This window comes from Oncorhynchus keta, chromosome 27 (genome assembly GCF_023373465.1).
Source record: "Oncorhynchus keta strain PuntledgeMale-10-30-2019 chromosome 27, Oket_V2, whole genome shotgun sequence".
Taxonomy (NCBI): Eukaryota; Metazoa; Chordata; class Actinopteri; order Salmoniformes; family Salmonidae; genus Oncorhynchus; species Oncorhynchus keta.
This window is the reverse complement of record NC_068447.1, coordinates 16,940,682-16,963,816: the sequence shown is the minus strand read 5'-3', so window position 1 is coordinate 16,963,816 and position 23,135 is coordinate 16,940,682. Positions and strand designations below refer to the sequence as shown.

The following is a 23,135-nucleotide window of genomic DNA, read 5'->3' as shown; positions in this document are numbered from 1 at the left end:
TAGTAGGCCTAGTCACTGGAGCATACTCAACCCATCAGACAGTGACTGACGGCTCTGACAGAAAGCTAGCCTGCCTTACACAATGCAGGTCTGTGTGATCGATGTAGTGTGATTAAGGTGGAGAAGTTTGAATGGATCTTGAACCAGCGAGCAAAACTGCTGACAGAGGTCCAGATCGCTTGGCAATGTTGTAGAACACTAACATTACAGGGAGGATACACTTGGTTCCTGTCTAACCAGGAATCTAAACTTTAGCCTTGGCATTAGTAAGGTGTCACTGAGACCCCAACGAACACAATCACAGATTAATGGAGCATAGTACAGCTTCTGGGCTGCAACAAGAATCTCATGTGAGAACAGGATTGTGACCTGCCTTTTGGAGTTTTCAACAGGTGCACACTACTGCATAGTGCATTAAATCAAGAGGAGTTGACGATCATGCTGCATCACATATTAGTGAGAGATGTGTCGCTAATTTGCTATAACCTTACCTGGATAGCCTAATCATCTGACAGGCAGGTTGATGTTAGCTAGGTAACTCTGGTGTAACGTTAAGGTAATTATAAAGCAAGTGAGGCCTCTTGAACTCAGTCTGAAGTGACAGGTTTACAATCTATAAAAGTAACATGTCATCTGTCCATACGTAGCTAGTTAGATGTGCATCTGAGGTGCACAGTAGTGCCTATACCTAGCTAGCTACTATGTAGCCAAAACACTTGCTGTTGAAGCTAACGTTATACCCTAACTATAATGCTGCTTTGAATTCATTGAAGTCATAGCTACAATATAACAATGCAACAACAATAATGTTATTACCATTGTTATTATTATATACATATATATATATATATTTATATATTTTTTTAATCACTCACCTGGGGAGTTCTCTTCCACTTCTGGCGACATGTTGATTGATTAGGTTTAAATAAACCGGGTAACGTTAGGTGGGTAGAGCCAAGTGCAGCTAGCTAGTAGCTAGTGACGCTATATCAAGATACTCAGTGCGCCTCGGAGGGGGAGAGAGACAGCGAGAGAAGCTATGCAGTTCTCCAGTTCTTTCCTTGGTTTCTTTTTCGCCTTCTTGTTATCAAAAAAAAATGTAGATTTTTTAATTTATCATAACGAGTTGGTGCCCTTCAACAATAAATGCAATATTTACAAAGCGTCGCGTCAGACGTTGGGGAGAGGGAATTCAAAAGCAGTCGACGAAGCACTTGAATGATAGCCTGAAGAATCTCATGGATGACAGTAAATGAAAATGATAGCTAGCTAGCTAGCTAGTAAATCGAGAGGTTTTAGGTCTCTATTCGTATCGTTTAGTCAGAGGTCCAATAACCTAGCTAGCTAAGTGATGTTGTATGCTGGGTAGGTCCTTCACCGGGCTCTGATGAGATGAAGAATGTGATGTGAGCGGTTCCAGCTCCGTCGGTCTATCGGTTGCCCCCCCCCCTCCTCCCCGCGCACGGCTCTGAGATGCAATTGGCCAATATGTGCAGTGCGCGTTCTACAGTGCGTAGCAAAACCAGCACCATCACCAAGCCGCTTTTTATCATTCATATATTTGCACGACGCACAGGATAATAAATAAATAATCAAATATCGGATAGCCTACTGAAGGTTGGCAATCATTCTGTTTACATGGTTAAATGATTTGAGCAGCCGCATACACTGGCGTATCACCCCACACCCCCTCCTCGCGAACCCCGCAATGCTTTCGTGATGGAAAGAACATCCTTTAGGTTGTAATGAGCTCTAAAATTCGATGCATTAGCTAGTCACACTGTTGACATAGCAACGGACGCTAATCGAATCCTATTGTGACCCATGGGGGACACGAATTGACAGGTAGACGGGACAGTAGGGGAGACCGGGGTGGGTTGTCACTTTTTACTCGTGTGTATTTCTCAGCACCAGTATATCTTACTGGCTCTTTTCAAAATTAGGAGGACACTTTTTATCCTCATATCTTATTCCAAAATTGAGTTATAAGCCATTAACACACTCTGTCCACTTGTGACAACCAGCCCCATCGTGAGGTTGGATGTCACACAGTATGGGGTTGGTTGTCACAATGTTTGCTAACAACCTTTCTTTTATCAAATGATATTACTAACAAAATGTAGCATTTTATGCCATGAGAATAAAACATGATATTTTCAGCTAATTGGATTTGTGTATCTTGTGTGGGTGTGTGACAGAACAATATGTGTGTGACATAGGCAATGAAGGGAGCTCTTTATAGCACAACCACAAAAGGGATTGTGATTTGAATCAGTGATGTAGTGGTCAAAAATAAATAGGTTGGTAACCTCTGATCGACAGTCATGTGAAAAAAAGTATACTTTTAATGCATTTTTCTGCAAAAAGTGGGTAAATGTGTTTACTTGTGTTTACCTTCCACTACACCAGTGGTTTTTATTATAATGGAGTTGATAAAGACAACTAACCCCACATTCTATGTGACAACCATCCCCAACCCCGCCTCTTTTCAACAAACATAAATTGTTTATGGTTACTCCCATAATTCAAACATTTACAAAGAAAACACAAAGTATTTTTTTTAATGTTTTACTTTCACCAATGAAACACACAAATGCACCTCACCTTAATAAAGTTTTGTCATGCTGACATGATTTGACCAGGGAGATAAGTTCTTTAAAATTATTCACACATTTGAACCTTAAAAATATTACACAGCGCCATTTAGATTGGGAATAATTAGCACTGTGATAATTAACCCGTGAGAAAACCAACTCCAGTCTCCCCATTTGGCATGTCAGGCCCCAGATATTATGTCAGGCCCCAGATAGCATGGTAGCATGTAATAAAACATGGAAAGAAATCTATACAATTACAGGAAATTAGCATTCAAATTGAACAAATTTTCTCTCAGCATCATGGTAAAATATGTAGAATAGCAGGAAATTAGCTGTTAATAAAAAATCTCTCTGCCCCATGGCATGTATGTAAATGCATGACAATAGCTATACAACTATACATTTTTGTCTTTGCCCTATGGCAAAATGTGTAAATTGCAGGAAGCTAGCCTTTTTACAAACAAAAAAAATGAAGGTTTTTGTAAAAAAAAATATATGATTATTATTTTTGGTTGGGGGGAGCTGGCTTGCTCGGACCTTGGGGTGCGCGAAAAAGTACGCCACTGACCCCGCACAGTAAAATCTCAGTGTCAGACAGCCTAGCTGGCAGCAAATTGGGCTGGATAGATAACAGCACATGTCATATTCTATTTCTAATTGTCCACAAAACACAATCACATTCAATTTGTGAATGAATAAGAGTACATATTTTTTTGCAAGGTCAATCTCGTGACGCACAGCAACTCTAGCGGCTCCAGCCTACAGTTGGAACAGTTTAAGACGCGAATGACTTAAACATAACGAGGAGAAACTAGTCCATGTCCTGTTTTTGAACAGATCAGATTAATTAAAGCCTACTTTATGTCGATTTATAGTTTAAGGGGGCGTCCAGTATTTTATTAATCAACCTGGTAGATGACAGACTACAATAAACGATTACTCCAAGGACAACGCAAACATTCACATTAGTACCATATAATAAAATGACGCAATTAACCTAATTACAGAAAAGCAATGCCTAGTACTAATATATTAGTATCCAGGCCTCGTTTGTACTCTGGGGAACCTGCGTCTCTGTATTGTGTCTGTTGGTCCTATACAGCATGATACCCGTGGCCGTCAACAAACAAACCAATACACGCACATAGCCTCTTTCCAGATCAGCCTACACTGTGCTACAGTAGCCATACTGTCAATCTCACGTACAACAGTCACGTTTGGCACGTAGGCCTTTATGAGGAGGTTCTTAATATGTTTAGTTTAGGGGGTTGGAGAGGACGGGCCAGTCCATGTTGTGTGTACTAACAACCCATTCATTCGTGCCTTCCTGTACTTATCCGGGTATTTGAGGGCAACATCATTTACAGTTTAAATGTTTTCGTTTGCGCCTGTTTGTTTGATGGCATAAGAACGCAAATACCTACTACATTTATGTCTTCATTTAGCTACACTTTGTCTTATTCCTGGCATATGACCGTTATTTTGGCTATTTGTATTACCTCTATGTTTAATACTTTCTAATTAAGAGGTGCAACACGCCAACTAAAGCCGTCCCAACGTGCTCAAAACCAGTAGCATTGACACAGGCAAGCGATTCCATTTTGAATGGATTTGATCGCATCTACTTGTTGACCTTGGGCGACATCTAGCGGACAAGGGAATGTTGGCAGCTCAGGGGTGGCAGTGTCTGGTTGACACCACTGATGTATAAGAATCCACGCTCTCAAAGTCAGCGCGCTGTGTAAGTCACGTGTGTAGCGCATCAGCCAAATTAGATCTGCTCACCTCGAGTCCTCTCTCGCCTCCTTTTGAAAAATCTCCACGTTAATCGAGGAGAGCTAGCGAGGAGTGATCATGGATGGAAATGCACTTTCTTGAAATGAAACCATCCTCACCACTGGCGCGTCATCAGGCAAATGACGTTCAGTGGTGGACCCAAAATAAATGTGGAATGTGATCCAAAAAATGTAAGTTAGTTGTGCAAGACATTTTATAGATAAAACAATAAGTAACATATTGTTTTTAAACATGTGCATGATTTTCTCCTCTGACAATACAAAAGCTAATTCAAAGGGGGTGTGTCAGATTTCAAAACTCTTCCGCAGTAGGATACACTTCTGTCACAGATTGTGTCGAACAATGAACATTATGGTTCACCGGATGTACAAATCTGAAGCATTCGGGTTGGCGTTTCCACTCGAGAACACCGAGCAGCGATTGGAGGCTTTGTTGTAGGCACGTTATTGGGGACATGAGCAGAACCCCGGAAGGGTAAAAATGGAGTCCCTAGAGAAAGCAAGTACAAGATGGGTGTCAGGGATGGAGCAGCAGTATTATCGTGAGGAGACATGTACGTGGAAAACGGAGAATGAATGGAGGGGAAAAGAGAGCGAGAAGAGGCCTAAGAGAGTGAGGAAAGAAGAGAGTGAGCTTGAGTTGGATAAAAATTGTGGAAAAAAGGGAGATGGTTTGTCAAAGAATGGTAGAAAGTGTAAGCAGAGGGAGCTGAAGACAGGAGGAGAAATGGAAGTGAATGAGGGGAAAGTTATCCGAGACCGAGGAATGCACCGAGGATCAGAATGAAGAAGAGTCTGTGACAGTAGTAGTGAAGTTTATGGGAAAAGTGGACTCTTGCCTTTTGGCTGATCCATTTGTGGTTTCACGGCGGGTGGAAAAAGAGTTGGGTTATGTGGAATCGGAGGGGTAACTAGAAGTGGTGTAGTGATCATTGCTTGTGTTTCTGTTGGGCAGAGGAAGAATGCGCTCAAAGTAAAACGGATGGGGCCATAAAGGTGAATTGTTTCGTTGTCAAGAAAAAGGCACCAATGAAAGGAATGATCACTGGGGTAGCAGGAGATATAAACGTTGACCAGCTGAGGGGAAAGATTCCCGGTGTTAGTGATGCTTGTCGTTTGATGCGATGCAGACAGGGTGGCGAGAGGGAGGGAACAGAAGAGTCATTGTTTTGAAGTAGAGTCTTTGCCTGACAAAGTGAAGTTAGGATATATAAGTTATCCTGTACGAACATATGTGCCGAGTACATTATGATGTTACAGGTGTCAAGCTTATGGGCATGTGGCAGCAGTGTGTAGGAGGGGGGGGTCCAAGGTGTGAGAAATGTGCAGAAGGGCATGAGACAAAGGAATGTGTAGTATTGGGGAAAGTAGTGGTATGTGTTTATTGTAGGGGTGCCCATGGAGCTGGGGATCAGACATGTCCTGTGCAGGTTGAGGTTTCCAGGGTTAGAGTAGAGCAGAAGTTGTCATATGCTGAGCCAGTGGAGAAAGTAGAGGAAGATGTGTTAAGGGGGAGGAGTGGTGAGAGTAGTAGAGACATACCAGTACAGAGGGAGAGGCCAAAAATTGAAATAAGTTAGCATTTATTGCAATGGTTATTAATTGTACTGCAGGGATGGATCGGAAGTCTCTGAAAATTGAGAACGTGTTGGCAGCTGCAGAGAGGTATTTGGGTGTGCGAGACTTGACAGCAGCAGTTACAGGGTGTGTTAAGTGGTGATGTCTCATCCTTTCAGGGTGATGGCGTGAGGTAGGAATAAATACATGTAATTTGTGGAGTAAAGGGGTGTTAATTTTATTTGATATAATTTTGAAATGAGTGAGTATAGTGTTAGATGGTAGGGTATTTATTTAGTACATTTCTATTTTTCAAGAAAAGTATAAGGGAGTTCTACTCCAGTCCAGTAGGTGGCGGTAATGCAACAAATTGGATGCCAACCGCAGTTAAATCTCATAGAAGAACAAGAAGGTGGTATTTCCAGTCATCACCAAATATGGTGATGATACGAAGCCCAGTGGCCGGCAGTGGGAGAAGATCGAGTGTGATGGATTTCTCATTGATGAAACATTTGATCTCAATGCAGTTTTCTGTTCCCAAAACCAGAATATGTTACGAACAGATTGGACACATTTTTGTAGACTTTACCCGTTGTCAAAGTTTCTAAAAAGTGTGTTGTTTAGGAGTGAAGGGGCAAATTGAGTTATTGCCCACTCGACTTCAGAGTTGGCGTTCCCTAACGGAAATATGGAAACACATACTAGAACGAGCACGACTAGTTCTGCACACTATAATTAATTTGCTCCCACTGGAAATGACAGGCTGTGGTCTATCTTGGGTTAGTTATAAAACATCATTGCTTGTGCTTCCCAAGGGGCCAGGGTTCCAGGGTCACAGCTAAAAAGGATCAAGCTTTTGTCAAATTAAGGTCAGATTTTACATTTCGTAGCAGGTTAGGAGAATTTATGCAACAGGTTAGGATAATTAGGTTAAGGTTAGGAAAAGGTTAGCTAAAAGGACCGTCTCATTTCAAGCAATTTCCATCAACGGTTACTCTCCTCAATTAACTTTGACCTTTTTCAAAAGGAGGCGAAAGAGGACGAAGAAGAGAGGATGCAGGAGGTGAGCAAATCTAATTGATAAAAGGCCTATGAATCGGCGTATGCGAACATGAGTAGATGACCTTGAAAACAACAGTCAGACATCTTGGAAGTCGTCTCCAGTTCTTATTATACCTCAGTGGTGCTTCCTTGTCAAAAGGAGGCTATCGAGAAGGACCGTCTTCCATTTGCCTTTTAACGAATTGACACACTCTCCAAACACTCAACCTCTTATCGGTCACAGAGGAAAGAGGACGTAGGAATGACTTTTTCCCAAATGAGAGAACCCCATGTAATGCTCCTCGGTGCCAGGCTTAGATACAAATTCACATTCACTGTAGCTACAGAAAAAAACATACAAATTGTATTGTTTTCCATGACTTATTGTATGTATACAGTGAACAACAACTGTAATAGACTCAATGCAACATCAACCAGTCAAGTAATAATGATACATTCATCAATCACCTTATTAAGTTAATAAATAATAATAACATAGATAATAAATAATCAAATACAACAAATAAATAAACACATTTATCTGAATCCTGAATCAAGAAGACTTTGAAAAATAACTATTATTACAACAACAAAGAAGTTACTGTAAATCTCACCGTTTTTCTCCCTCTCAAACATCATTGATATAACAGCAGGATATGTGCTGCAGGTTTTAGTGTCTTTAACCACACTGCTCAACGCACCTCACCTCCGTTTTGTCCAAACTCAAACAAAAGGTGCTGGGGACGGACAGTGGTGCTGTTTCCCCTAATGCGGGTTCCATCTTTAACAAGGAGTTGTATGAAAGGACAGCTCGTTTGAGAATGAGTGGTTCTTCACCATCCTAACACAACCACCAGACAAGAACTGTAACATAGAAACAGGATTCAAATTGTACTGGATAAAATCATCCACAGCTTGAAATGGGGCCATTAAATTTAATCCTTTTCTGTGGCGCAACTGGTTTGTACGTCAAGCAGGCAGGTTTGGAATCAGTGGACCACTGGTTCACGCCCAGGAAGAGGAAAGGGTCAGTGGAGGAAGTGAGGCTGTTAGCAGCACAGACACACTGGTTACACATGGACTCTTGGTTCCCTAAAGACATTGGGCTGGGCCAACGTAAATATCTAATGCTTGAGGTCCAGGGGCCTGGCTGGTTATTGGGCTTCCTCGAGCCCACTAGCACCCCCATCATCCCAACTCTGTTGACAAATAGTTTCAGAACATCACATCACTCATGAAAGAAACAGACATAACTATACAGATACAATCCCACATCAAATCTGCCTGTCAGGAAGACATAGATAGATGGGTCATCTGATTATATTCTAATTTGGCTCAATTTGCTGTGAATACTACATTTAAAACTAGAATGGATACCTCAGAACCATAACTGACTGAAAAACAGACCAATGCAACTAAAATGTCTGCATGTGTAATTAGAACTGGGTTTTGAATTCAATTAATTACACAGGTACTTTGTCTTTTCAGATATTCTGAGGGGCAAATCCTAACTGCCATTTAAGTCAAATTTTCACAACATGACTAAGCGGAAATTGTGATTTGCCCGTGTGCTTAAAGGAACGTGTGCATCTCCCCACAGTGTGTTCTACAGTACTACAGGTCCTGGTGGTGGTTGCTGTGAGGGGGGGGGGGTTCCCGCTCCTCTCTGCCCGGCTCGCCCTCCTGTCTGTGGGTCACCAGTCTCTGGTAGCGGGCTTGGCGCTGGTGGTCCGGGTCCACGTTTACCCAGCTGTTGGCTACCCACTTCACCCCTCGGGTCACAGGGCAGTCCCCATGGAGGGAGTATTCATCCACCTCACCCATCCAACCTGCGGGACAGGGGGGGTGGGGGGAATCGGGAGTTTGACTAGTGGCGTACAGTGTTACCGGAGAAAACAAGTCACAGAGAATGGAGCAGTGTGTGTGCTGGAACGTACCTTTGCCATCAGAGAGATGGTTGTACCAGAGGAGCGCAGTCCCAGCTGTTGGTTTCACCCTGAGGTTTCCTCTGTTACAGCTCTGCTGTGTGTCTGTCAGATCCACACCACCCTGCACTAATGCCTGGAGGGGACACACACGTGCAAACACAACAAACATGCAGCTCCTCTATGCTCCCGATATGAAGCATGACAAGTGCTTCTCACTCAGATTCCTTGTCATTGTTCAGCATTATGTTTGCAATAGCAGCACAATTCAGGAAATCAGTAGCCTTCTCATCATTCAACATGAAAGCAAAAACTCCTAGTACGGACAATGCTTATAGTATGGTACCCACCTCCTCCTCATAGGTGCGATTGTCTGCCACAGGGAAAGTGGTCTCTCCACCTCCCTCCACAGAGTTCAGGTAGAGGAACACAGTGATGTACCTGGGGAGAAGGAGGGAACATCCGTATATTAAGGGGACTATTCTGACTGGAATATGGGAGGATCAAAGTGCACATTTGTGCAAACAGATGGACACCATAAAAAGATGACAACCTATGAAAATTAGAGGAAGCATATGGATACACAGACACACACATATAGAAAGAGACAGACCTGCAGGAGATCTCAGTGTGTGCCGAAGTGTTTCCGGCCAGGCGTGTGTGTGAGCAGGTGGTCTCTGGATGGGAGGGGCTACTGTCGTGGTGGGCGTGGCTGAAGCCTCCCTGCTCGTAGCGAATCACCTGCAGCGGCTCGCTCAGCTCAACCAATGGGGAGGGCAGACGCGCTAGATGGGTCACCCTAAAGAAGGAGAGGCCGGAAGAAAGCCATAAAAACAGTGTGACAACTGAGTTACTATGACAACGGAGTTACTATGACAACAGAGTGCCGTGTTACAACTGAGTTACTATGAAAACTGAATTAGTATGACAACTGAGTTGGTATGACAATTGAGTTGGTATGACAATGGAGTGAGAGTTACAACTGAGTTAGTATGACAACTGAGTTAGTATGACAACTGAGTTAGTATGACAACTGAGTTAGTATGACAACTGAGTTAGTATGACAACTGAGTTAGTATGACAACTGAGTTATTAGTATGACAATGGAGTGAGAGTTACAACTGAGTGAGAGTTACAACTGAGTTAGTATGACAACTGAGTTATTATGACAACTGAATTAGTATGACAACTGAGTTAGTATGAAAACTGAATTAGTATGACAACTGAGTTAGTATGACAATGGAGTGAGAGTTACAACTGAGTGAGAGTTACAACTGAGTTAGTATGACAACTGAGTGAGAGTTACAACTGAGTTAGTATGACAACTGAGTGAGAGTTACAACTGAGTTAGTATTACAACTGAGTTAGTATGACAACTGAGTGAGAGTTACAACTGAGTGAGAGTTACAACTGAGTTAGTATGACAACTGAGTTAGTATGACAACTGAGTTAGTATGACAACTGAGTGAGGGTTACCTGTTCCTCAGTGCGTGTAGTATGTGGTGTGATCCTGGTCCCTGATACAGCCAGGTGTGTCGGCTCTTCCTTTTCGGTTGGCCCCGCCTTGTTCCGCCTCGCTGCTGCAAGGGATGCTGGGACATGCCGTCACACACATGCCTGAACTCCTCTAGAGTTAACACACCTGAAGGGACACCACACGGTTAGCCCCCCTCACACAAACACCCCCCTCTCTGCTGCAAAAAATGTTTCTCTCACTCTCCTATTAAGATGTATGTTCACATCTTCCTAATCACTCTCTCCCTCTCCCTGTAGAGGTGTACTACTATATACTGTTACTCTCAGCTCATCTTCCTAATCACTCTCTCCCTCTCCCTGTAGAGGTGTACTACTGTATACTGTTACTCTCAGCTCATCTTCCTAATCACTCTCTCCCTCTCCCTGTAGAGGTGTACTACTGTATACTGTTACTCTCAGCTCATCTTCCTAATCACACTCTCCCTCTCTCCCTGTAGGGGTGTACTACTGTATACTGTTACTCTCAGCTCATCTCCCTAATCACTCTCTCCCTGTAGAGGTGTACTACTGTATACTGTTACTCTCAGCTCATCTTCCTAATCACTCTCTCCCTCTCCCTGTAGAGGTGTACTACTGTATACTGTTACTCTCAGCTCATCTTCCTAATCACACTCTCCCTCTCTCCCTGTAGGGGTGTACTACTGTATACTGTTACTCTCAGCTCATCTCCCTAATCACTCTCTCCCTGTAGAGGTGTACTACTGTATACTGTTACTCTCAGCTCATCTCCCTAATCACTCTCTCCCTGTAGGGGTGTACTACTGTATACTGTTACTCTCAGCTCATCTCCCTAATCACTCTCTCCCTGTAGGGGTGTACTACTGTATACTGTTACTCTCAGCTCATCTTCCTAATCACTCTCTCCCTGTAGAGGTGTACTACTGTATACTGTTACTCTCAGCTCATCTTCCTAATCACACTCTCCCTCTCCCTGTAGAGGTGTACTACTGTATACTGTTACTCTCAGCTCATCTTCCTAATCACTCTCTCCCTCTCCCTGTAGGGGTGTACTACTGTATACTGTTACTCTCAGCTCATCTTCCTAATCACACTCTCCCTCTCCCTGTAGGGGTGTACTACTGTATACTGTTACTCTCAGCTCATCTTCCTAATCACTCTCTCCCTCTCCCTGTAGGGGTGTACTACTGTATACTGTTACTCTCAGCTCATCTTCCTAATCACACTCTCCCTCTCCCTGTAGGGGTGTACTACTGTATACTGTTACTCTCAGCTCATCTTCCTAATCACTCTCTCCCTCTCCCTGTAGAGGTGTACTACTGTATACTGTTACTCTCAGCTCATCTTCCTAATCACTCTCTCCCTGTAGAGGTGTACTACTGTATACTGTTACTCTCAGCTCATCTTCCTAATCACTCTCTCCCTCTCCCTGTAGGGGTGTACTACTGTATACTGTTACTCTCAGCTCATCTTCCTAATCACACTCTCCCTCTCCCTGTAGAGGTGTACTACTGTATACTGTTACTCTCAGCTCATCTTCCTAATCACTCTCTCCCTCTCCCTGTAGAGGTGTACTACTGTATACTGTTACTCTCAGCTCATCTTCCTAATCACTCTCTCCCTCTCCCTGTAGGGGTGTACTACTGATTACTGTTACTCTCAGCTCATCTTCCTAATCCCTCTCTCCCTGTAGGGGTATACTACTGTATACTGTTACTCTCAGCTCATCTTTCCTATTCTCCTCTCTCCTATTCTCCTCCCTCCTATTCTCCTCCCTCCTATTCTCCTCCCTCCTATTCTCCTCCCTCCTATTCTTCTCTCTCCTATTCTCCTCTCTCCAATTCTTCTCTCTCCTATTCTCCTCCCTCCTATTCTCCTCCCTCCTATTCTTCTCTCTCCTATTCTCCTCTCTCCAATTCTTCTCCCTCCTATTCTCCTCCCTCCTATTCTCCTCTCTCCTATTCTCCTCTCTCCTATTCTCCTCTCTCCTCCCTCCTATTCTCCTCCCTCCTATTCTCCTCCCTCCTATTCTCCTCTCTCCTATTCTCCTCTCTCCTATTCTCCTCTCTCCTATTCTCCTCTCTCCTATTCTCCTCTCTCCTATTCTCCTCTCTCCTATTCTCCTCCCTCCTATTCTCCTCTCTCCTATTCTCCTCTCTCCTATTCTCCTCCCTCCTATTCTCCTCTCTCCTATTCTCCTCCCTCCTATTCTCCTCCCTCCTATTCTCCTCTCTCCTCCCTCCTATTCTCCTCCCTCCTATTCTCCTCCCTCCTATTCTCCTCCCTCCTATTCTCCTCTCTCATATTCTCCTCCCTCCTATTCTCCTCTCTCCTATTCTCCTCTCTCCTATTCTCCTCTCTCCTCCCTCCTATTCTCCTCCCTCCTATTCTCCTCTCTCCTATTCTCCTCCCTCCTATTCTCCTCTCTCCCATTCTCCTCTCTCCTATTCTCCTCTCTCCTATTCTCCTCTCTCCTATTCTCCTCCCTCCTATTCTCCTCCCTCCTATTCTCCTCCCTCCTATTCTTCTCTCTCCTATTATCCTCTCTCCTATTCTTCTCTCTCCAATTCTCCTCTCTCCTATTCTCCTCTCTCCTATTCTCCTCTCTCCTCTTCTCCTCTCTCCTCTCTCCTCCCTCCTATTCTCCTCCCTCCTATTCTCCTCTCTCCTATTCTTCTCTCTCCTATTCTCCTCCCTCCTATTCTCCTCCCTCCTATTCTCCTCTCTCCTCCCTCCTATTCTCCTCCCTCCTATTCTCCTCCCTCCTATTCTCCTCCCTCCTATACTCCTCCCTCCTATTCTCCTCTCTCATATTCTCCTCTCTCATATTCTCCTCCCTCCTATTCTCCTCTCTCCTATTCTCCTCTCTCCTATTCTCCTCTCTCCTATTCTCCTCCCTCCTATTCTCCTCTCTCCTATTCTCCTCCCTCCTATTCTCCTCTCTCCCATTCTCCTCTCTCCCATTCTCCTCTCTCCTATTCTCCTCTCTCCTATTCTCCTCCCTCCTATTCTCCTCCCTCCTATTCTCCTCTCTCCTATTCTCCTCTCTCCTATTCTTCTCTCTCCAATTCTCCTCTCTCCTATTCTCCTCTCTCCTATTCTCCTCCCTCCTATTCTCCTCCCTCCTATTCTCCTCCCTCCTATTCTCCTCTCTCCTCTCTCCTATTCTTCTCTCTCCTATTCTCCTCCCTCCTATTCTCCTCCCTTCTATTCTCCTCCCTCCTATTCTCCTCTCTCCTATTCTCCTCCCTCCTATTCTCCTCTCTCCTATTCTCCTCCCTCCTATTCTCCTCCCTCCTATTCTCCTCTCTCCTATTCTCCTCCCTCCTATTCTCCTCTCTCCTATTCTCCTCTCTCCAATTCTCCTCTCTCCTATTCTCCTCTCTCCTATTCTCCTCCCTCCTATTCTCCTCTCTCCTATTCTCCTCCCTCCTATTCTCCTCTCTCCTATTCTCCTCTCTCCAATTCTCCTCTCTCCTATTCTCCTCTCTCCTATTCTCCTCTCTCCTATTCTCCTCCCTCCTATTCTCCTCCCTCCTATTCTCCTCTCTCCTATTCTCCTCTCTCCAATTCTCATATTCTCCTCCCTCCTATCCTCCTCTCTCCTCCCTCCTATTCTCCTCTCTCCTATTCTCCTCTCTCCTATTCTCCTCCCTCCTATTCTCCTCTCTCCTATTCTCCTCCCTCCTATTCTCCTCTCTCCTATTCTCCTCCCTCCTATTCTCCTCTCTCCTATTCTCCTCTCTCCAATTCTCATATTCTCCTCCCTCCTATTCTCCTCTCTCCTCCCTCCTATTCTCCTCTCTCCTATTCTCCTCTCTCCTATTCTCCTCCCTCCTATTCTCCTCTCTCCTATTCTCCTCTCTCCTATTCTCCAATTCTCCTATTCTCCTCCCTCCTATTCTCCTCCCTCCTATTCTCCTCCCTCCTATTCTCCTCTCTCCTATTCTCCTCCCTCCTCCCTCCTATTCTTCTCTCTCCTATTCTCCTCTCTCCTATTCTCCTCCTATTCTCCTCTCTCCTATTCTCCTCTCTCCTATTCTCATCTCTCCTATTCTCATCTCTCCTATTCTCCTCCCTCCTATTCTCCTCCCTCCTATTCTCCTCCCTCCTATTCTCCTCTCCTATTCTCCTCTCCTCCCTCCTATTCTTCTCTCTCCTATTCTCCTCTTCTATTCTCCTCTCTCCTATTCTCCTCCCTCCTATTCTCCTCCCTCCTATTCTCCTCCCTCCTCCCTCCTATTCTTCTCTCTCCTATTCTCCTCTCTTCTCCTCTCTCCTATTCTCCTCTCTCCTATTCTCCTCTCTCCTCCCTCCTATTCTCCTCCCTCCTATTCTCCTCCCTCCTATTCTCCTCCCTCCTATTCTCCTCTCTCCTATTCTCCTATTCTCCTCTCTCCTATTCTCCTCTCTCCTATTCTCCTCCCTCCTATTCTCCTCTCTCCTCTCTCCTCCCTCCTATTCTCCTCTCTCCTATTCTCCTCTCTCCTATTCTCCTCTCTCCTATTCTCCTATTCTCCTCTCTCCTATTCTCCTCTCTCCTATTCTCCTCTCTCCTATTCTCCTCTCTCCTATTCTCCTATTCTCCTCTCTCCTATTCTCCTCCCTCCTATTCTCCTCCCTCCTATTCTCCTCTCTCCTATTCTCCTCTCTCCTATTCTCCTCCCTCCTATTCTCCTCCCTCCTATTCTCCTCTCTCCTCCCTCCTCTCTCCTCCCTCCTATTCTCCTCCCTCCTATTCTCCTCTCTCCTATTCTCCTCTCTCCTATTCTCCTATTCTCCTCTCTCCTATTCTCCTCTCTCCTATTCTCCTCCCTCCTATTCTCCTCTCTCCTATTCTCCTCTCTCCTATTCTCCTCCCTCCTATTCTCCTCCCTCCTATTCTCCTCTCTCCTATTCTCCTCCCTCCTATTCTCCTCTCCTATTCTCCTCTCTCCTCCCTCCTATTCTTCTCTCTCCTATTCTCTTCTATTCTCCTCTCTCCTATTCTCCTCCCTCCTATTCTCCTCCCTCCTCCCTCCTATTCTTCTCTCTCCTATTCTCCTCTCTTCTCCTCTCTCCTATTCTCCTCTCTCCTATTCTCCTCTCTCCTATTCTCCTCCCTCCTATTCTCCTCTCTCCTCCCTCCTATTCTCCTCCCTCCTATTCTCCTCTCTCTCCTATTCTCCTCTCTCCTATTCTCCTCTCTCCTATTCTCCTCTCTCCTATTCTCCTCCCTCCTATTCTCCTCCCTCCTATTCTCCTCTCTCCTCCCTCCTCTCTCCTCTCTCCTCCCTCCTCTCCTCCTCCCTCCTATTCTCCTCCCTCCTATTCTCCTCTCTCCTATTCTCCTCTCTCCTATTCTCCTATTCTCCTCTCTCCTATTCTCCTCTCTCCTATTCTCCTCCCTCCTATTCTCCTCTCTCCTATTCTCCTCCCTCCTATTCTCCTCCCTCCTATTCTCCTCTCTCCTCCCTCCTCTCTCCTCCCTCCTATTCTCCTCCCTCCTATTCTCCTCTCTCCTATTCTCCTCTCTCCTATTCTCCTATTCTCCTCCCTCCTATTCTCCTCCCTCCTCCCTCCTATTCTTCTCTCTCCTATTCTCCTCTCTTCTCCTCTCTCCTATTCTCCTCTCTCCTATTCTCCTCTCTCCTATTCTCCTCCCTCCTATTCTCCTCCCTCCTCCCTCCTATTCTCCTCCCTCCTATTCTCCTCCCTCCTATTCTCCTCCCTCCTATTCTCCTCTCTCCTATTCTCCTCTCTCCTATTCTCCTCCCTCCTATTCTCCTCTCTCCTATTCTCCTCTCTCCTCCCTCCTATTCTCCTCTCTCCTATTCTCCTCTCTCCTATTCTCCTATTCTCCTCTCTCCTATTCTCCTCTCTCCTATTCTCCTCCCTCCTATTCTCCTCTCTCCTATTCTCCTCCCTCCTATTCTCCTCCCTCCTATTCTCCTCTCTCCTCTCTCCTCCCTCCTATTCTCCTCCCTCCTATTCTCCTCTCTCCTATTCTCCTCTCTCCTCTCTCCTATTCTCCTCCCTCCTATTCTCCTCTCTCCTATTCTCCTCCCTCCTATTCTCCTCCCTCCTATTCTCCTCTCTCCTCCCTCCTATTCTCCTCTCTCCTATTCTCCTCTCTCCTATTCTCCTCTCTCCTATTCTCCTATTCTCCTCTCTCCTATTCTCCTCTCTCCTATTCTCCTATTCTCCTCTCTCCTATTCTCCTCTCTCCTATTCTCCTCCCTCCTATTCTCCTCTCTCCTATTCTCCTCCCTCCTATTCTCCTCCCTCCTATTCTCCTCTCTCCTCTCTCCTCCCTCCTATTCTCCTCCCTCCTATTCTCCTCTCTCCTATTCTCCTCTCTCCTATTCTCCTATTCTCCTCTCTCCTCTCTCCTATTCTCCTCCCTCCTATTCTCCTCTCTCCTATTCTCCTCCCTCCTATTCTCCTCCCTCCTATTCTCCTCTCTCCTCCCTCCTCTCTCCTCCCTCCTATTCTCCTCCCTCCTATTCTCCTCTCTCCTATTCTCCTATTCTCCTCTCTCCTATTCTCCTCTCTCCTATTCTCCTCCCTCCTATTCTCCTCTCTCCTATTCTCCTCCCTCCTATTCTCCTCCCTCCTATTCTCCTCCCTCATATTCTCCTCTCTCCTATTCTTCTCTCTCCTATTCTCCTCTCTCCTATTCTCCTCTCTCCTATTCTCCTCTCTCCTATTCTCCTCTCTCCTATTCTCCTCTCTCCTATTCTCCTCCCTCCTATTCTCCTCCCTCCTATTCTCCTCTCTCCTCCCTCCTATTCTCCTCCCTCCTATTCTCCTCCCTCCTATTCTCCTCTCTCCTATTCTCCGGTCCTTCTCATCCCAGCCATTCTCTGTATCTGTAGCTCTGTATGCTGTTGCAGCTCCTGTCTTTTGCTTTTCCACTCCCTCCCTGTAACTATCTCGCTCTCTATTACTCTCGAATGAGTGAACCTCCGGGCCCCCTTTCCCCTTGTCCCCCTATGAAGCAGCGCCCCAGACTAAACAATAGCTCTGGGGTGCAGGAGGGGAGGATGGAGCGAATAAGTGTGGGGAGGAGGAGTACAAGGGATCCGGGGGAATGTTAAGGAAGGAGGTTGGTAGGCCACAGATTTTAATGAGATGATGGGACACATCCGGACTGGGAAACGCAAACGGCGCCTGGCACAATGGCATCAGGTCACACACACCCTTGGCACGCACAAACACTCACCCCTGAATAATACTGGCAGGGAAAGCCTGGTACATCGGCTTTGGGAAAGACATACACAAACCAGGTGTAGACTTACAGTGAAATACTTACTTACGGGTCTTTTTCCAACAATGCAGTGTCCAACTCATTTGAAGGGGTGTCCACATACTTTTATTTGTATGTATGCATGTACAGTTGAAGTCGAAATTGTACAAACACTTAGGTTGGAGTCATTAAAACTCATTTTTCATCCACTCCACAAATTTCTTGTTAACAAACTATAGTTTTGGCAAGTCGGTTAGGACATTTTTCCAACAATTGTTTACAGACAGATTATTTCACTTATAATTCACTGCATCACAATTCCAGTGGGTCAGAAGTTTACATATACTAAGTGGTCTGTGCCTTTAAACAGCTTGGAAAATTCCAGAAAATGATGTCATGGCATTAGAAGGGTGAGGCTTGCAAGCTAAAAGAACCCTGTGGGGGTGCTTTGCTGCAGGAGGGACTGGTTGTCACGCCCTGGTCTAAGTATTTTGTGTTTTTCTTCATGTATTGGGTCAGGCCAGGGTGTGGCATGGAGTTTTTGTATTGTGGTGTGTTTTGTCTTGGGGTTTTGGGGTGTATGTATTTGGGATTGTAGCTAGTGGGGTTATCTAGCAAAGTCTATGGCTGTCTGGAGTGGTTCTCAATCAGAGGCAGGTGCTTATCGTTGTCTCTGATTGGGAACCATATTTAGGCAGCCATATTCTTTGAGTTTGTCGTGGGTGATTGTACTGAGTGTCTTGATGTCCTTAGTCTGTGTTAGTTTGCACCAGTTAAGGCTGTTTCGGTTTTCACTACGTTTATTGTTTTGTAGAGTTTGTGTTTTGGATTCGTGTTACGTTGTGTGATTAAACATGGATCACAATATACACGCTGCAGTTTGGTCCGACTCTCCTTCACCACATGAAAACCGTGACACTGGTGCACTTCACAAAATAGATGGCATCCTACTTACAAAGCATATAGAGGTCTGTCATTTTTATCATAGGTACACTTCAACTGTGAGTGACGGAATCTAAAACAAAAATACAGAAAATCACATTGTATGATTTTTAAGTAATTAATTAGCATTTTATTGCATGACATAAGTATTTTATACATCAGAAAAGCAGAACTTAATATTTGGTACAGGAACCTTTGTTTGCAATTTCAGAGATCATACGTTTCCTGTAGTTCTTGACCAGGTTTGCACACTCTGCAGCAGGGATTTTGGCCCACTCCTCCATACAGACCTTCTCCGGGCTGTTGCTGGGCAATATGGACTTTCAGCTCCCTCCAAAGATTTTCTATTGGGTTCAGGTCTGGAGACTGGCTAGGCCACTCCAGGACCTTGAGATGCCTCTTACGGAGCCACTCCATAGTTGCCCTGGCTGTGTGTTTCGGGTCGTTGTCATGCTGGAAGACCCAGCCACGACCCATCTTCAATGCTCTTACTGAGGGAAGGAGATTGTCCATCCTCCCCTCAATACGGTGCAGACGTCCTGTCCCCTTTTCAGAAAAGCATCCCCAAAGAATGATGTTTCCACGTCCATGCTTCACACTTGGGATGGTGTTCTTGGGGTTGTACTCATCCTTCTTCTTCCTCCAAACACAGCGAGTGGAGTTTAGACCAAAAAGCTCTATTTTTGTCTCATCAGACCACATGACCATCTCCTATTCCTCCTCTGGATCATCCAGATGGTCATTGGCAAACTTCAGACGGGCCTGGACATGCGCTGGCTTGAGCAGGGGGACCTTGAGTGCGCTGCAGGATTTGAATCCATGATGGCGTAGTGTGTTATTAATGGTTTTCTTTGAGACTGTGGTCCCAGCTCTCTTCAGGTCATTGACCAGGTCCTGCCGTGTAGTTCTGGGCTGATCCCTCACCTTCCTCATGATCATTGATTTTCCACGAGGTGAGATCTTGCATGGAAGCCCAGACCGAGGATGATTGACCGTCATCCTGAACTTCTTCCATTTTCTAATAATTGCGCCAACAGTTGTTGCCTTCTCACCAAGCTGCTTGCCTATCGTCCTGTAGCTCATCCCAGCCTTGTGCAGGTCTACAATTTTATCCCTGATGTCCTTACACAGCTCTCTGGTCTTGGCCATTGTGGAGAGGTTGGAGTCTGTTTGATTGAGTGTGTGGACATGTGTCTTTTATACAGGTAACAAGTTCAAACAGGTGCAGTTAATACAGGTACTGAGTGGAGAACAGGAGGACTTCTTAAAGAAAAACGAACAGGTCTGTGAGAGCCGGAATTCTTACTGGTTGGTAGGTAGTCAAATACTTATGTCATGCAATAAAATACTAATTCATTACTTAATCATAATGTGATTTTCGGGATTTTTGTTTTAGATTCTGTCTCTCACAGTTGAAGTGTACCTATGATAAAAATTACAGACCTCTACATGCTTTGTAAGTAGGAAAATCTGCAAAATCGTCAGTGTATCAAATACATGTTCTCCCCACTGCATACACTACCATTCAAACGTTTCTGGACACTTAGAAATGTCTCTTGTTTTTGAAAGAAATTGTTTTTTGTCCATTAAAACAATATCAAATTGATCAGAAATAAAGTGTAGACATTGTTAATGTTGTAAATGACTATTGTAGCTGGAAACGGCAGAGTTTTAATGGAATATCTACATAGGCGTACAGAGGCCTATTATCAGCAACCATCAATCCGGTGTTCCAATGGCATGTTGTGTTAGCTAATCCAAGTTTATAATTTTTAAAAGGCTAATTGATCATTAGAAAACCATTTATTTTCTAACAAGTTTGTAGAGTCACAAGCTTGATGTAATCATTGCGTGCTATGAATATGGAGTTTCTCTGTCCAGTGTCTGTTTTTTTGCCCATCTTAATCTTTTCTTTTTATTGGCCAGTCTGAGATATGGCTTTGCAACTCTGCCTATAAGGCCAGGATCCCAGAGTTGCCTCCACTGTTGATGTTGAGACTGGTGTTTTGCGGGGTGCTATTTAATGAAGCTGCCAGTTGAGAACTTGTGTTAGTGTCGGTTTCTCAAACTAGACACTAATGTACTTGTCCTCTTGCTCAGTTGTGCACCGGGGCCTCCCACTCTTTCTATTCTGGTTAGAGCCAGTTTGCTCTGTTCTGTGAAGGGATTAGTATACAGCATGGTACCAGACCTTCAGTTTCTTGGCATTTTCTCACGTGGAATAGCCTTAATTTATCAGAACAAGAACAGACTGATGAGGCTCATAAGAAAGTTCTTTGTTTCTGGCCTTTTGAGCCTGTAATCGAACCCACAAATGCTGATGCTCCAGATACTCAACTAGTCTAAAGAAGGCCAGTTTTATTGCTTTTTCAATCAGAACAACAGTTTTTAGCTGTGCTAACATAATTGCAAAAGGGTTTTATAATGATCAATTAGCCTTGTAAAATTATAAACACAACGTGCCATTGGAGCACAGGAGTGATGGTTGCTGGTAATGGGCCTCTGTACACCTATGTAGATATTCCATTAAAAATCAGTCATTTCCAACAATAACAATGTCTACACTGTACTGTATTTCTGATCAATTTGATGTTATTTTAATGGACATTTATTTGAGCTTTTCCTTCAAAAACAAGGACATTACTAAGTGACCGCAAACTTTTGAACGGTCGTGTATGTTTTATAGCTTTTAAACCTTTGCCATATTGTGGATTCAGAGCCATTTACCTAATACAACTGAGGGTTTTCTTTAATGGAATATTCTCTAATGTCAAACCTGTAGGGGGTGGTGTACTGCAGGGCAGTTCTGTAGGCCCTCTACTCTTTTCTATTTTTAGCAATGACATGCAACTGCCATTAAAACAAAGCCTGTGTCCATGTATCCTGATGATTCAACCATATACGTGTCAGCAACCACAGCTAATGAAGTCACTGAAACCCTTAACAAGGAGTTGCAGTCAGTTTTGGAATGAGTTGGCAATAATAAACTGGTCCTGAACATCTCTAAAACTAAGAGCATTGTATTTGGTACAAATCATTCCCTAAGCTCTAGACCTCAGCTGAATCTGGTAGCGAATGGTGTGGCTGTTGAGGAGACTAAATTACTTGGTGTTACCTTAGAATGTAAACTGTCATGAGATGTTGTTCTTTTTTTGACACCACACTCCACAAAGCGAGTCCTGCAGGCCCTAATTTAGTCTGATCTTGATTATTGTCAGGCCGTGTGGTTAAGTGCTGCTAAAAAAAGACCTAGTTAAACTGCAGCTGGCCCAGAACAGAGCGGCATGTCTTGCTCTTCATTGTAATCAAGAGGGCTAACATAATAAATACTATGTATGCCAGTCTCTCTTGGCTAAGAGTTGAGGAGAGACTGACTGCATCACTTCTTCTTGGGCACAAGGACTATGATGGTCTGCGTGAATCAAGTTGGTATTACAGACTGGGTCAGGGAAAGGTTGAAAATGTCAGTGAAGACGCTTGCCAGCTGGTCAGTGCATGTTCTGAATACATGGCTACGGAGAGCGAGATACACACACACTACTATGTACCTGCTGGGCTGGCCTCCTGGCCGGTGAGTATCTGTCGTAAGTTCTCTGGGCTCAGCCAGGTCCCGTCCCGTGAACGAGAGTGGCTCAAGATCTGGGACAGAAACACACAACCACAAACTAATGAGCTGCCAACCGCTCTCTATCCCTCCCTCTCACCCACCCACTTCTCCCTCCCTCATCCCCCCCTCTCTCACTTCCTGTCTCTGCAGTAGTCCGTCTTGGTCCAGGTCTAGCAGGCTGAAGGTCTCCTCGGGGCTGAGGGAGAGCAGTGGCTGCAGTTCCTCCTCCTGGTTTTCTGGTGGCACTGTGGCCTGGCTCTCCATCAGACCCTTCAGCTGGGCCAGCTGCACCACCACACCACACTCCTCCTCAGACAGGAAGCCAGGAATCTCTAACAGGAACAGAGAGAGGGGGACCCATATGTCATTGATTACCTGTACAGCGTCATGCTCTGGGTAGAAGTGTAATGTATAGGCCAGGGTGACCAGGGTTTCCCACACTAATGTTTAGACAGGGCGTGCTCCTATTGGCCATTATTAGTCATTATAAACTGGGTGGTTCGAGCCCTGAATGCTGATTGGCTGACAGCCGTGGTATATCAGACCGTATATCACGGGTATGACAAAACGTTTATTTTTACTGCTCTACTTAAGTTGGTAAAAGGTCTATAATAGCAGTAAGCCACCTCTGGGTTTGTGGTATATGGCCAATATACCACGGCTAAGGACTGTTCTAGAGTGTGCATTATTTCCCTATAACGCATGGTATATTTGCACGGTAGAATTCAATGGCTATAGTTCATTCTTACATGTTCTATGTTTGAGCTGCTTTTGAAAGAAGTCGAATTGAAAACATTATTGGCATTGTTGAATTTGATTTTTATAATGGCAAGCTAGGACTGATGGTTTGGTTAGGTCAACTAGCTACCTATGACTGATGGTTTGGTTAGGTAAACTAGCTACCTAGGACTGATGGTTTGGTTAGGTCAACTAGCTACCTATGACTGA

At 44.7% G+C, this 23,135-nt stretch overlaps 3 protein-coding genes and 1 long non-coding RNA gene across 6 annotated transcripts in view; 2 read left to right on the top strand and 2 right to left on the bottom strand.

The window, feature by feature from the left end:
* Positions 1-1,433, bottom strand: part of si:ch211-117c9.5 (sodium- and chloride-dependent creatine transporter 1) — a 43,061-nt gene extending 41,628 nt beyond the window's left edge. The window contains exon 1 of the mRNA XM_052481835.1: positions 876-1,433. Within this exon, the coding sequence (XP_052337795.1) occupies positions 876-906 (31 nt within the window). The 5' untranslated portion in view covers positions 907-1,433. The remainder of the gene's footprint in view (positions 1-875) is intronic.
* A 1,139-nt stretch (positions 1,434-2,572) lies between these two features.
* Positions 2,573-23,135, top strand: part of LOC118381946 (secreted frizzled-related protein 5) — a 42,522-nt gene continuing 21,959 nt past the window's right edge. For both annotated transcript variants that reach the window (XM_052481834.1, XM_052481833.1), the window contains exons 1-2: positions 2,573-4,947; positions 6,978-7,013. In XM_052481834.1, coding sequence (XP_052337794.1) covers positions 7,005-7,013 — 9 coding nt within the window. In that variant the 5' untranslated portion in view covers positions 2,573-4,947; positions 6,978-7,004. The remainder of the gene's footprint in view (positions 4,948-6,977; positions 7,014-23,135) is intronic.
* LOC118371144 (transmembrane prolyl 4-hydroxylase-like) overlaps positions 7,334-23,135 on the bottom strand; it is a 40,617-nt gene continuing 24,815 nt past the window's right edge. For both annotated transcript variants that reach the window (XM_052481831.1, XM_052481832.1), the window contains exons 3-9: positions 22,323-22,519; positions 22,129-22,219; positions 10,393-10,558; positions 9,530-9,715; positions 9,267-9,357; positions 8,929-9,052; positions 7,334-8,820 (exon numbers count right to left, since the gene is read on the bottom strand). In XM_052481831.1, the coding sequence (XP_052337791.1) occupies positions 8,606-8,820; positions 8,929-9,052; positions 9,267-9,357; positions 9,530-9,715; positions 10,393-10,558; positions 22,129-22,219; positions 22,323-22,519 (1,070 nt within the window). In that variant the 3' untranslated portion in view covers positions 7,334-8,605. The remainder of the gene's footprint in view (positions 8,821-8,928; positions 9,053-9,266; positions 9,358-9,529; positions 9,716-10,392; positions 10,559-22,128; positions 22,220-22,322; positions 22,520-23,135) is intronic.
* LOC127912470 (uncharacterized) lies at positions 10,565-11,991 on the top strand. The gene is made up of 3 exons (XR_008082839.1): positions 10,565-10,757; positions 10,824-10,891; positions 10,952-11,991. It is a non-coding gene; the product is annotated as an uncharacterized LOC127912470 (long non-coding RNA).